This window comes from Colobus angolensis, unplaced genomic scaffold, assembly GCF_000951035.1.
Source record: "Colobus angolensis palliatus isolate OR3802 unplaced genomic scaffold, Cang.pa_1.0 Scaffold95, whole genome shotgun sequence".
In the NCBI taxonomy this organism is placed as follows: Eukaryota; Metazoa; Chordata; class Mammalia; order Primates; family Cercopithecidae; genus Colobus; species Colobus angolensis.
In genome coordinates, this window is record NW_012123487.1 from 10903966 (window position 1) to 10916340 (window position 12375).

At 37.1% G+C, this 12375-nt stretch overlaps 1 protein-coding gene across 2 annotated transcripts in view; it reads right to left on the reverse strand.

The window, feature by feature from the left end:
• The window catches only part of UNC80 (unc-80 homolog (C. elegans)), a 230726-nt gene that overhangs the window by 64333 nt on the left and 154018 nt on the right, over positions 1-12375 (reverse strand). For both annotated transcript variants that reach the window (XM_011932342.1, XM_011932341.1), the window contains exons 35-38: positions 8099-8242; positions 5135-5235; positions 4046-4132; positions 1154-1337 (exon numbers count right to left, since the gene is read on the reverse strand). In XM_011932342.1, the coding sequence (XP_011787732.1) occupies positions 1154-1337; positions 4046-4132; positions 5135-5235; positions 8099-8242 (516 nt within the window). The remainder of the gene's footprint in view (positions 1-1153; positions 1338-4045; positions 4133-5134; positions 5236-8098; positions 8243-12375) is intronic.

Below are 12375 nucleotides of genomic sequence, written 5' to 3' on the forward strand. Positions count from 1 at the left end.
AACCACCGCACTCGGCCAAGTTCCCAATACTTCTACCTGTCTTTTACATGCATAATTGTATTTAAATCTCACAGCAACCCCATGATGTGGGTATTATGATTTTTATCTTACAAATGAGGAAAAAGAGAAATGGAATAACTTAAGAGACATATTTATTTAGTGGAAGAGTTAGACTTCAAACCTCAAGCATTGCAACAAGTAATACATCCCTGTTTTCTAGATGAGGTGACCAGGCAATAAAGGTTAAGAAAATATAGACAGAGATATTAGCAAAACCAAAACAAGTTCTTGAAATGTAGCTTAAAGCTACATTTATTGAATGTTTATCATAAGCCAGGTATGACAGCAAGTATTTCACATATCTCAACTCATTTATTCCTCACAATCGTGAAGTATGAATTATATCCCTATTTTATACACAAGGAAAGAAAGCTTTGAGAAATGATGTACTTCACAGTTAATACTAGTTATGTGACTAATAAACGACAGTTCTATGATTTAAACACAGGCTTCTTTGCTGCAAGAACCTGTGTTCTCATCTCTACATAATTCTGTCTTTCACTTTTATTTCAATACATGTATCATCTCAAATTTTCTTAGTCACTGCACAAGGATAAAGGGATTGTCAAAATCTTTGTCTTAAGGCAAAACAAGCTATCTGAAGTGAAAAGGAACCGTATCTTGAGTTTACATCACGCTTCATGTTCTTTTGTAATGCTCCTTCTTCCTGCTTTCCCCTTTTCCAGTTTTTCATAAAGCCTTCTCTCATGGAGTTTACAAAGAACTGGAGTCCATGCCATACAAACAATATTATTCTCCTTGCACTGCCAAAAATTCACTCAAAAAAGCTTTCAGTTCAGCTGGCTCTCTGCGATAGACTTAAATAAATCTTCAACCTTGGCAGCCCTTCAAGGACTGATTCATGCGGATCTCAGTTCTGAGTCTCCCTTTTCAGCTGGCAACCGCTGACTTTTTAAAGGGTCTATTGTATTTCCTCTGATTATATTAAACAAAAATTCTTTGAAGCACTCAATACTGGGGGCTAGGACTCTGAAAATTTTCTCATGAATGAACGAGCCTCTTAGTCTTTCAAAGGACTATTTATAATTTTTTTTTTTTTAAGTTATGTTACTAAAAAGTACTAGTGGCTTACCTGGCATTGAAGCGGTCACCAGGAGCTTCACCTCGCACTGCTCCTTCTTCATTGTCTGCTTGAGATCCTTGAAGAAGAGGCCCTCCACATAACCCACCACCTCCCACAGGAATGTCAGGGTGGCTGAAATGGCATCCATCCCCCACTCGCAGGGAGTCCGCACAAAGTACATGATTAATCCTACCTAGAAGTCAGGATAAGAAGAATTCACAAAGCCACAATAATCCTGAGCTCGCATTCTCATTTCCTTAGCTTTTCTTGTTTTAAACTCGATCTTCTGTGCCTTCGTATTCTCCGTTCAAATGCTTCTGTAACACTTTCAACATTACCAGGAGAGGGCATAACTGGAAAACTGACCACACAGGCTGCTGCACATTTTCATATATCACTAAAATGGCGAATTCTTAAGAAAAAAGCAGACCATTCCCCCCCCCCCCAACCCAGGCATCATGTCACTTCGTAGCTAGGTACTTAGGCCATCCAAAATTCATCTGTATACGAAGTTTGCCCAAGCACTATTAGCAGCTTGGATTATGTCTAATAGTCTCAAAGCTAAGTGCACTCTGCTTGGCTGAGTTGGTGAACTTCAAAATTTTTGTGTGTCTTTTTTTTTTTTTTTAATTTAGGGGTACATGCGCAGGTTTGTTACATAGGTAAATATGTCATGAGGTTTGTTGTGCACATTATTTTACCAGCTGGGTTGTTTGCATATCTTCTAAAGTAATTTTGAAAAACTGTGTGCCCTTTTAAAGTTGACATCTAACATGCCTCATTTGAAATTTATTTTTTATTAATAGGAGGTAGAATATGTTCAGCATTCTATACATTGAAATAAGATGAGGATTGACTATAATTGGAATACTTGATGAAATAAGTTTCAATTATCTTATTCAATAATGTGCAAATATTCAGAAAGAAATAGTGTAAAATTTTTTTTTCTTGTGTGTTTTAGCCACTGTTTCTTCAAAAATTTTGTAGTCCTGGAAAACTTTCTAGTTATGTTGAAAGAATCAGAGTTGCAAACCTAATTTGTTTTGGTGTTCTAAATGCTGGACACCCTAAGGAGGGCCAACTCTCACCCTTAATAGAAATTTATAAAACATAGGACCAGATAGAAAGTCCTATGGGTTAAAGTGCATTGATCAGTCAGAAAAGTCGATTTCTTAAAACTATTAATAACATAGAATTCAGATTCTTTCTCCAACCTACATGCCTGTCAGTGCAGCCTGGTAATCTCTGGGATGATGGGGTGGGTCTTCCTTGTGTGCGCTAGAATAATGGTTGAGATGGCAGATTTACTCAACAAGTGTTAGTGCGTATCTGTAAGTTGAGCATTTGGAGATTTATTTCTTTTAAAACTATCTGGGCATCAAGCTCTTTTAAAAATATTTTTGTTGTGGAGCTAAAGGATGGAGGAGAGCAAGCATTTCTCCTATTCAGTGACCTGGGGGAAGAGGCAGATATATGGACAAGCGAAAGAAACACTGAAAGCACTCTCGCCTCCAGTTCCTGTTTGGGCTCTTTCCATACCAACCTGGATGCAGTGTAAATTTATCAGGGCACATACTTACTTAAACTGAGGGAGGCCCTAACATTTCGCTTTCCAAATCCACCTTTGGTTTTTGTATGGTGTAGACAGAACCCAGAAGTAGTGGATGTTTGGCTGGAAAGCTTTCCAGATAGAACGGCCATAGGCTATTGTCACTGAGCAGGTTGCTGCAGCTAGTGGACTTCCTATGTTATAGCCATATGGGACTCATGGCAAGAACTCAGGGGGTCTAAAGCACCCAAAGAAGCTGAGGGGAGGTTGAGTCTCCCGGCAAACACTTCCAGGAGCAGACAGGCTTTGAGTGATAGTAGCCATGGGCTTGAGTTTGTGCCCATCCAGCAACCAGCCAAAGAACATGGTCTCACAAACGAACGACCCAGATAAAATGCAAGGGGTAAGATGTGGAACAAAGGTCTTCTTTCTCCCCAACTCCACATAGCTATAGAGACAAAAGCAGTGGGAAGGAGGGAGAATTCCTAGAGACTATGCATTTTTATCCAAGAGAGACTGAAAACCACCAAAGAGTACTGTTTATGTTTTGGTACCGGTCTGAACTTAAATCTGGATTGGACATTTATTCACATTTTTTCCCTTGGCAACCAGCAAGTAGACACTCAGGAGGAAGATGACCAAATTAGTCTTAGACAAGAGAAAGGAATTACAAATGTTCTCTGCACATGGGGCTTGTGGTGTGAGTTAAATTTATCACCCTGCTAGGGATGCATATGCATATGGATAACTGAAGGAGTATGCCCAGCACAGACACTAATTTGGCTATTGGTCTGCCTGGATTAAGGGGCAGTTTCAAGGAGCAGTCATCAGGTTCTAGCCCCCAAACTGCATATTCATTTGGGGTTTACAAAAAGAACGTGAAGAAATTGGTAAGTCTCCGAGGATCAGGAAAGAACAGCCAGGGCAGTTAAAACTGTCACAGACAGTTGCCATGAAAAAATACATACACAGAAACTTTCCATCTAGGACAACAGTTGCATCTGTGTGTGTGTGTGTGTGTTTAAACACAGATAGGAAAAGAGGAAAAAATACTAAAAGAACACATTTTCTCAACAGAAAACCAAAATAAAGAACAAACATAAGGAAGTTATATATTGCTAAAGGAAGACAGAGAGGAAACTGACATTTATATTGACTGCCCTCCATATGCCAAAGAGTATGCCAGGCAGGGGCTTCCCTACACAGAAAGTATAGGGGAGCGTAGGTGAATTTAGTTGACCAGAATTTGCCTTTAGTGATGTAATTAATGGAAATTTATTGAAAAAAAAATCTCCTAAGACCTTTTCATCATGGTGCTGCTTCGTAATTGGAAATGAACATTTATAACTCACCAAATAGTTGAATAGGATGTGAGATGTCTGAGCAGGAAAGTCTCCAATATTCAAGAGAAGTTTGCGTAGCATGTACATTAACTCATCCTGAAAGAAGAACGGAATTTTTAATGTTTCCTTCAGCTGCCATTTTCAGCTGTAGAAAATAAAATTAACTTCTTGAAAATTCGGGATTGGGGGAGGGATTTTTCTTACTTTTGCCCACATATTGATTTTAATTATGTTCAAGATTTTCATATAGTATAGGTGATACTTGTTAAGTAGTATTTAAACCATCTGGAACACCTTTCTCCTAGGAGCTAACACATAAAAATCACTGAGCCGTAAACGACTTTGTTCTTTTTAAATTGACACTGTGTGTGTAGGTCACAGGCAAGTCACAGGAAAGTTGTATATTTAGTTAACTCTTTTGGCCACGGTAGCCTGATATGATGGGAATGTGAGGAGGACCTATGTTGAAAAATCATTAAACAAATCAGGTTTTTGTGAACTTCCTAATTCTGCTTTCTAGATTTTGAGTCAAAGAGAAAGAAAGAGGTTACGAGAGGATAGATTGAAATGTCTGTAATTAACATTACCTTTCAGAAAGTAAACTTAACCTTCCAGTGAATATGACTGTAGCATATAAATGAACAAATAATTTTTAATCATCGCTGTATTTTGCCATTGCTTGAAAAACTACTTTTATTTGGCATGATCTTCTTACAGGGTGATCTGACAAATCAGGATTTTGGTTAATGAAAAATTTTAACATATTCTAATAATCATACCCGTATCAGATTGCCAAGCAATCAGAATTCAATGAAGGTACTCAATAGTAAGAACATTATACTTAATTTAATCTTGCAGTATTTTAGGATCCTCACTAGCAATATAACATACATATATAGAAACATGAATTAATGGAGAAATTAAAAAGAAAACAACAATTAAGTATTGCTCATCATTATCATTATTTAAAAAGTACTTATTGGCTGTGTATTGGAGGGCACTGAGTTGCATGCACTGCACTATAAAGTTCTTTGCATAATTTTAACAGTGTTCACACTTGTAGCCACAGAGCTACACTAAAAAGGAAGAGGAATTTACTTGTCTATTGCTGATGGTCAGTTTTTCCAGAAAATGTCGAAGAACTGTTGATGGATCTTCAATTAGACAGTTCCATAAGACTTGTTGAGCCACAGCACTCACTTCAGAAGAGAAAGAAAGTTGAACATTTGTCTTAAATGGAGATAAGTCTATGAGATAAAGTATTTGACAATTTACAAGCTTTAGTCTCTCCTTTTTGCCTTAAAAAGGCTCTGTGAACTCTTTTCTCTTTTGAAAGGTAGATATTTGTTCTCTTCCTTGTTGTCTCCGAACATTTTCTTATGTAAAGAACAGGTTACCAAAAAGTATAGGAGTTGTCTTCCGGTATCAGCAATGCTTTTGCAAAGAATATCTCTGTGAATATATGCAATTGTCTTTGTTGTGGAAATTATCCCAATAATAGCAATAGTAAGCACTTATTAAATTGCACTCATATTTTATTATTTATTTTATGGAGAAACTGTGAAGGACTATTTGGTTTTTGAAAATATGTTTTGGTTTAGAATGCATATGAATCAGGGATTTTTTTTTTCTGTCCACATGAATACTTCAAACAGTATCTCCTTCAGCAAGATAAAGTAGTTGAGCCAGTAACAATTAGGTTCTCACTTCTAATGAGGAAGTCTTAAGAATAAATAATCAATCTTAATGAGAAAGAAAGTGCTACTTCCGTGGGGAAAGTGGTCAGGCTAAGATTGTCTAGAAGTGCCCAGACTAAGAAAGCAGATGGGTAAAAAAGAGGGCCAGTAAACACCGAATGGTCTTTAGTTTGAACGTTGTTTCCCAAATCCACTGGTTTTCAAAAGTAGGAATACAGAATTTAGCATAAATTTATTTCAAATAAATGATACCAATTTTTGATTCAGAAACAAAACATGCAATTAAAGTTAAAGGACATATAAATAATATTAACAAAAATATAAATCCAGAGCTGTAGCTTTCATGTGTCTCTATAACTAATTAAAATAGGTGTGAGTTTTTCTCAGGCTGAAATTGATCGCAAAAATACCTTTACATGTGAAATAAGCCAGGCACAGAAAAATAAATACTGCATGTTTTCACTCTTTGTAGAAGCTAAATAAGTTGATCTCTCAGAAGTAGAGAGTAGAATAGTGCTAACTAGAGGCTAGGAAGGGGAGGCAGGAGGGAGGCATGGGAAAGGTTGGTCAATGGATACGAAATTACAGCTAGATAGCAGGAATAAGTTCCAGCGTTCTTTAGCACTGGAGGGTGACTATAGGTAACAGTAATTTATTCTACATTCTCAAATAGCTAGAAGAGAGAATTGTGAGTGTTCCTAACACAAAGAAATGCTATTTGAGGTGAAGGATATGCTAATTACCATGATTTGATCATTACACATTGTATACAGGTATTGAAATATCACTGTACCCCATAAATATGTACAATTACTATGTATCAATTAAAACTTTAAAATGTTCACATTATTTTTATTTTCATTGCTTAAGTAAGGCAGTTTCATGCTTAAAACATGAAAAATATAAAAAAATGCAAAGAGAAAAATAAGACTGGGAAGTCCACTCGCCACAGAAACAATTATTAACAGTTTGGAGTACATCCTTTCACATACATGAAACATATACTTACATGCATTATTTTATTTTATTTTTTTGAGATGGAGTCTCGCTTTGTTGCCCAGGCTGAAGTGCAGTGGTGCGATTTCGGCTCACTGCAACCTCCACCTTCCAGGTTCAAGCAGTTCACCTGCCTCAGCCTCATGAGTAGCTGGGATTACAGGCATGTGCCACCACGCTTGGCTAGCTTTTGTATTTTTAGCAGAGACAGGGTTTTGCCATGATGGCCAGGCTGGTCTCGAACTCCTGGTCTCAAGCGATTCGCCTGCCTCGGCCTCCCAAAGTTCTGGGATTACAAGCATGAGCCACCATTCCCACTCTACTTACATGTATTTTAAAATAGTACTATATATAGAAAATATTCGCTGGTATTTGGTTTTTTACTTAGCAATATATTAACACTTTTTATATTCATATTCATCTAGAATGCAATTCCAGTGTTCACGGAATGTTATCATATAGAGGTACCATGATTAACTATGATTAGGGATTTATAGTCTTTCTAAATATTTTTTTAATTTTAAATAATGATCAATGTACAACGTCCTTTATATAGCCCTCATGAATGTCAGGAAATTGCTAGAAGCCAGATCTGTGTCAAAAGTTTTTCACACTTTTAAGGTTTTTGATACATATCATGAAACTCTGTTATAGAATGCTTGTACAGAGTTTTATACTTCGTCAGCAAAGTATGAGGATGCTCTTTCCCTTGCTTTTTCGCCAGCAATAGATATTTTCATTTAAAATAATCTTTGCCAACTTTGTAGCCGAAATGTAAGATTTAGTTATTGTTTTAAACAACAATGTTGTTTCCAGGTGTTACTGGCTATTGGATTGCCTGCTTATATCCTTTGTCCATTTTTCTAATGGGGTTTTTAAAAATTACGAATGAGTTATAAGAGCTTTTCTAAATGTAACGTTAAGAAATTAACCTTTGTCGTCACAAATATTACTCATGTTTTCCCTTAGTTTATTGTTTCATTTTGCAATTATTCTTTTTAGGTAGTTAATACATCTGGAAAGGTAATCACATAAGAGAGATGGTATTAGTGGTGTCAAGTTAATAGCTAAAAGTGACTGTTTGAATTCTGTGTGGCCAAATTAGTGTTCTGTTCTCTGGTCACAAACAATGTTCCTGGACCCAACTACCTATTTTAAATGCAATTTTTTTGGCCATAAAAGTAGAGGGAGAAGGAAGTGGAGAGAGTGATAGTGTTAGCACAGTATGTTGCAAATCTGTAATTATAATATATGCATAAAACAGTTCAACATGTGGTCAGTAGATAATGTGTTTAAAAGCAACCTACTGTCTTCTATCAGATAAACAGCTTAAGAATATCACTGATGATCCAACTGTTCAAAACTGTACCTGCTACTCCATCTTCCCGCACCTCACCATCCTCCATCAGATGAACAATGGGAAGTACTGCCGCACAGATGCATGCTGGGAACACTGCTTGTGGCGGCTGAGGCACATGGTGGTTTGGCGTGTGTTCAGTGGTATGTTCCTCATCTAAAATGGGAGACAAAATCAGGGTGCTTTTCTCAATAATGTAATTCTTTGTTGTTGTTGTTGTTGTTTTGAGACAGGGTCTCACTCTGTCACCCAGGCTGGAGTGCAGTGGCATGATCACCGCTCACTGCAGCCTCGACTTCTTGGGCTCAAGAGATCCTCCTGTCTCAGCCTCCAGAGTAGCTGGGACCATACAGGTGTGCCACCACATGTAATTTTTTTATTTTTTGTAGAGATGAGTCCTCACTATGTTGCCCAGGTCAGTCCTGAACTCCTGGGCTCAAGCAATCCTCCCACCTCCACCTCCCAAAGTACTGAAATTACAGGCATAAGCCACTGCATCTGGCCTCACTAATGTAATTTTAATGCAACATTTCTCAGTTCAAGGCCTACTTATTTAATAGCATAATCCTACCAATGAGAAAATGCCAACATTTTAAAAAAGATGACATTACACAAAGTGCATCTTCATTTTATAACAAACAAAAAAACCAGCCCACTTTCCAAGTACCACTATTCTTGTTTGGTAGAGAAGCAAAGCACAGACATTCTGGGACATGTGGATCAGCTCACAATGTTAAATCAATGAAGATAAAATTCTAAGCAGAGACTAAGACATTTTTCATAGATGCAACTGGTTGTGTGCACGTGAGTGTGTGCAAGATGGTAAGCAGTAATATAGGGTAGAAGAAAACACACACGCATTTAGGATAAGAACGACATAGCCCATTCATATTAATGTTTTCATCCTCATTGATAAATACAATAACAAATTCATAATAAATATAATTGCACATAGGAATAAAGGAAAAAATTTAGATTTAGTAGGCGAGGAAGGTAGAAAAGGTATTTAACAGCTTATTAATATGAAAATATACATGTCATTTTTCTAAAGCACTAAAGAACTGTGAGTGTTTGATTCTCATATTAAAACTTACATGACTATTTGGGATTTTAGAAGGCCTATGGACTAGAGGGTAAGAGACTTATACTGTCATTCTCAGTTCTGGCTTTGAGAGGTGAAGCCAGCTGACCTTCTGGGTTGGATGGTGACTTGGAGAACTTTTGTGTCTAGCTAAAGGATTGTAAATGCACCAATCAGCACTCTGTGTCTAGCTAAAGGATTGTAAACGTACCAATCAGCACTCCGTAAAATCGCACCAATCAGCACTCTGTGTCTAGCTAAAGGATTGTAAATACACCAATCAGCACTCTGTAAAATGGACCAATCAGCACTCTGTAAAATGGACCAATCAGTGCTCTGTAAAATGGACCAATGGATGTGAGTGGGGCCAAATAAGGAAATAAAAGCTGGAATAAAGTAAAATAAGGGAATAAAAGCTGGCCACCTGAGCCAGCAGTGGCAACCCACTAGGGTTCCATTCCACCCTGTGAAAGCTTTGTTGTTTCGCTCTTCCCAATAAATCTTGCTGCTGCTCACTCTTCGAGTCTGCACTACCTTTATGAGCTGTACTCACTGTGAAGGTCTGAGGCTTCATTGTTGAAGTCAGCAAGACCAAGAACCCACCGGAAGGAATAAATTCTGGACACAGCGTCATAGTAGATGCATATGGAAATCTTTAAAAATGTATATAGATATAGTGGGCCAAGCACTTCTGGAACAGTGGAGTATAGATCCCTGAAACCTGTTCCTCCATAAAAACAATGAGAACACTGTGAAATACACTTTTTTTCGGAGCTTTCAAAATTAACCAAAAGCTTGGAACTATTTGAGGAGCATGTATTAAAAAAACAAACAAAAATAAAGGAAAAAGAAAGGTAAACTCTCGGTAAGACCAGTAGTATATTCTGGCATTTTAACTTTCCCTACTCATCTCTCCCTCTTCCTAGGTCCTTAGGAACCTTGAAAATCAACAACCTTGCAACCATTGTAGCTGTGAAAACCAGCAGCCTAGTAGCCACAGGATGGGCAGAGCAGTTTTGGGGCTCCCTAAAAGCCTCAACACCAGAGAATTGTCACTACTTGACCTATCTAGAACCCCATGGAAAATCCCTATTCACAGGATTTGTCTTTATTTAGCTTGACTCAAAGCTTACTTAGTGCAAATAGCTTTATCCCCAGGGCATTTACAAAAAAAAAGAGAAAAAATCAGCAACAATTACTTAACATCGTAGCTGTCTGAGGTGTTCATATCAGTTGGGAGAAGCTGGAGACTGACAAAAAACTTAAAAGGGAAATCTAGGGAATGAGATTTCTAGGGGGCTTGCAAATCACTGACATATTCCTGGGTATCTAGATGGCTGTACGTATGTACAAGGTTGTGCACATGCCCAGGAAAGACCTGAGAAATTCCTGATCTCTCATGTTTAGCTAACCTTGAAGCTCTACACAAACAGAAAGTACGAAAATGAAGGCTAAGGCAGAGTTTTAAACTACTGGAACACTGAAGATGTGCCTCAACACATCCAAAGTGGTCCTCAGTAAAGGTTGGAAGACCTGGAAGACTTATTAGTTTGAGGCACTTAAAATCTCTGTCTAATCATTACCTGACCACTAATGCAACCAAGTGGGGATTTCAGCGCTCATACTCAACAAAGCTTAGGGACTTTACAAAATCAGTCAAGGAAAGTTACTAAACAAACAAATAGCAACACAATAACAACAAAAAACCCTCATGAGGAAAGGGGGACATTTGATTTGCAGAGTTGCCACATTATATAATTTAAATTGTCCATTTTTCAATAAAAGTTATGAGACATATAAGAAACCAGGAAAATATTGCCTATATACAGAAATAAAAGCAGTCAATATAAACTAACCCTGAGGAAGCTTAAATGTTGGACTTACTAGACAAAGATTTTGTCAGCTATTATAAATATGTTTTATTTTAATATAATGTTATATATTTTATATAAAACATATTATCTTATAAAGTTATAAGATAAAGGTATAAATAAAACTATGTCTTTCACATGGCATATCTTATATATTAAAATGGCAGACAAATCTTACCTTATCCAAAACTGCAATAAATGTAAACTGACTAAATAAACAAAAGGCAAAATTAGCAGAATGGATAAAAACAAACAAATATGAATCAACTGTTATGTTCTAAGAGACATAATTTAGTTTTAAAGACACAAATAAGATGAAAGAAAAGGATGAAAGAAGATATGCCATACAGACAGCAATAAAAAATGATGTGGAGTATCTCTGTTAACATTAGAAAAAGTATACTGTAAGTGAAAAATTTTTACCACAGGCAAAACAGAGCATGTTATAATGATAAAATAATCAACCAGAAAGACATAACAATTATACAAATATCTGCATATCAAGATTTCATGGTATTGAGAGAAGGATTGACATACAGATCAGTAAAACAGAAATGAAAGACCGTAAATATACTACTACATTAATGTTCAATTGATTTTTGACAAAGGTGCCAAGAAAATTCAAGAAGAATAGTCTTTTCCATAAATAGTGCTGGGACAACTAGTTATCTAAATGCAAAATTCTAACTCATAACATAACAAATATTAACTCAAAGTTGATCACACACCTAAATATAAATGCTAAAACTCTTAGGAGAAAACATAGGAGTAAATCTTTGCGACCTTGGATTAGACAATTGTTTCTTAGATATGATACTAAAAGCACAAATGACAAAAGAAAAAACACACACATTGGACTTAATTAAAATAAAAAACTTGTGTGCCTCAAAGTTACCTTTAAGAAAGTAAAAAAGACACTTGCTTCTCAGCCTTTTGGCTAAGATCAAGTGAAGAAAGTAGAAAGACAAACTGCGAAATGGGAGACAATATTTGCAAATCATATATCTGATAAGTGACTTATATACAGAATGTATAAATAGTTCTTATAATTTAACAGTTAAAAGACAAATTGCTGGGCCGGGCGCAGTGGCTCAAGCCTGTAATCCCAGCACTTTGGGAGGCTGACGCGGGTGGATTATGAGGTCAGGAGATTGAGACCGTCCTGGCTAACACGGTGAAACCCCATCTCTACTAAAAGTACAAAAAAATTAGCCAGGTGTGGTGGCGGGTGCCTGTAGTCCCAGCTACTTGGGAGGCTGAGGCAGGAGAATGGCATGAACCCAGGCAGCGGAGCTTGCAGTAAGCTGAGATTGCGCCGCTGCACTCCAGCCTGGGCG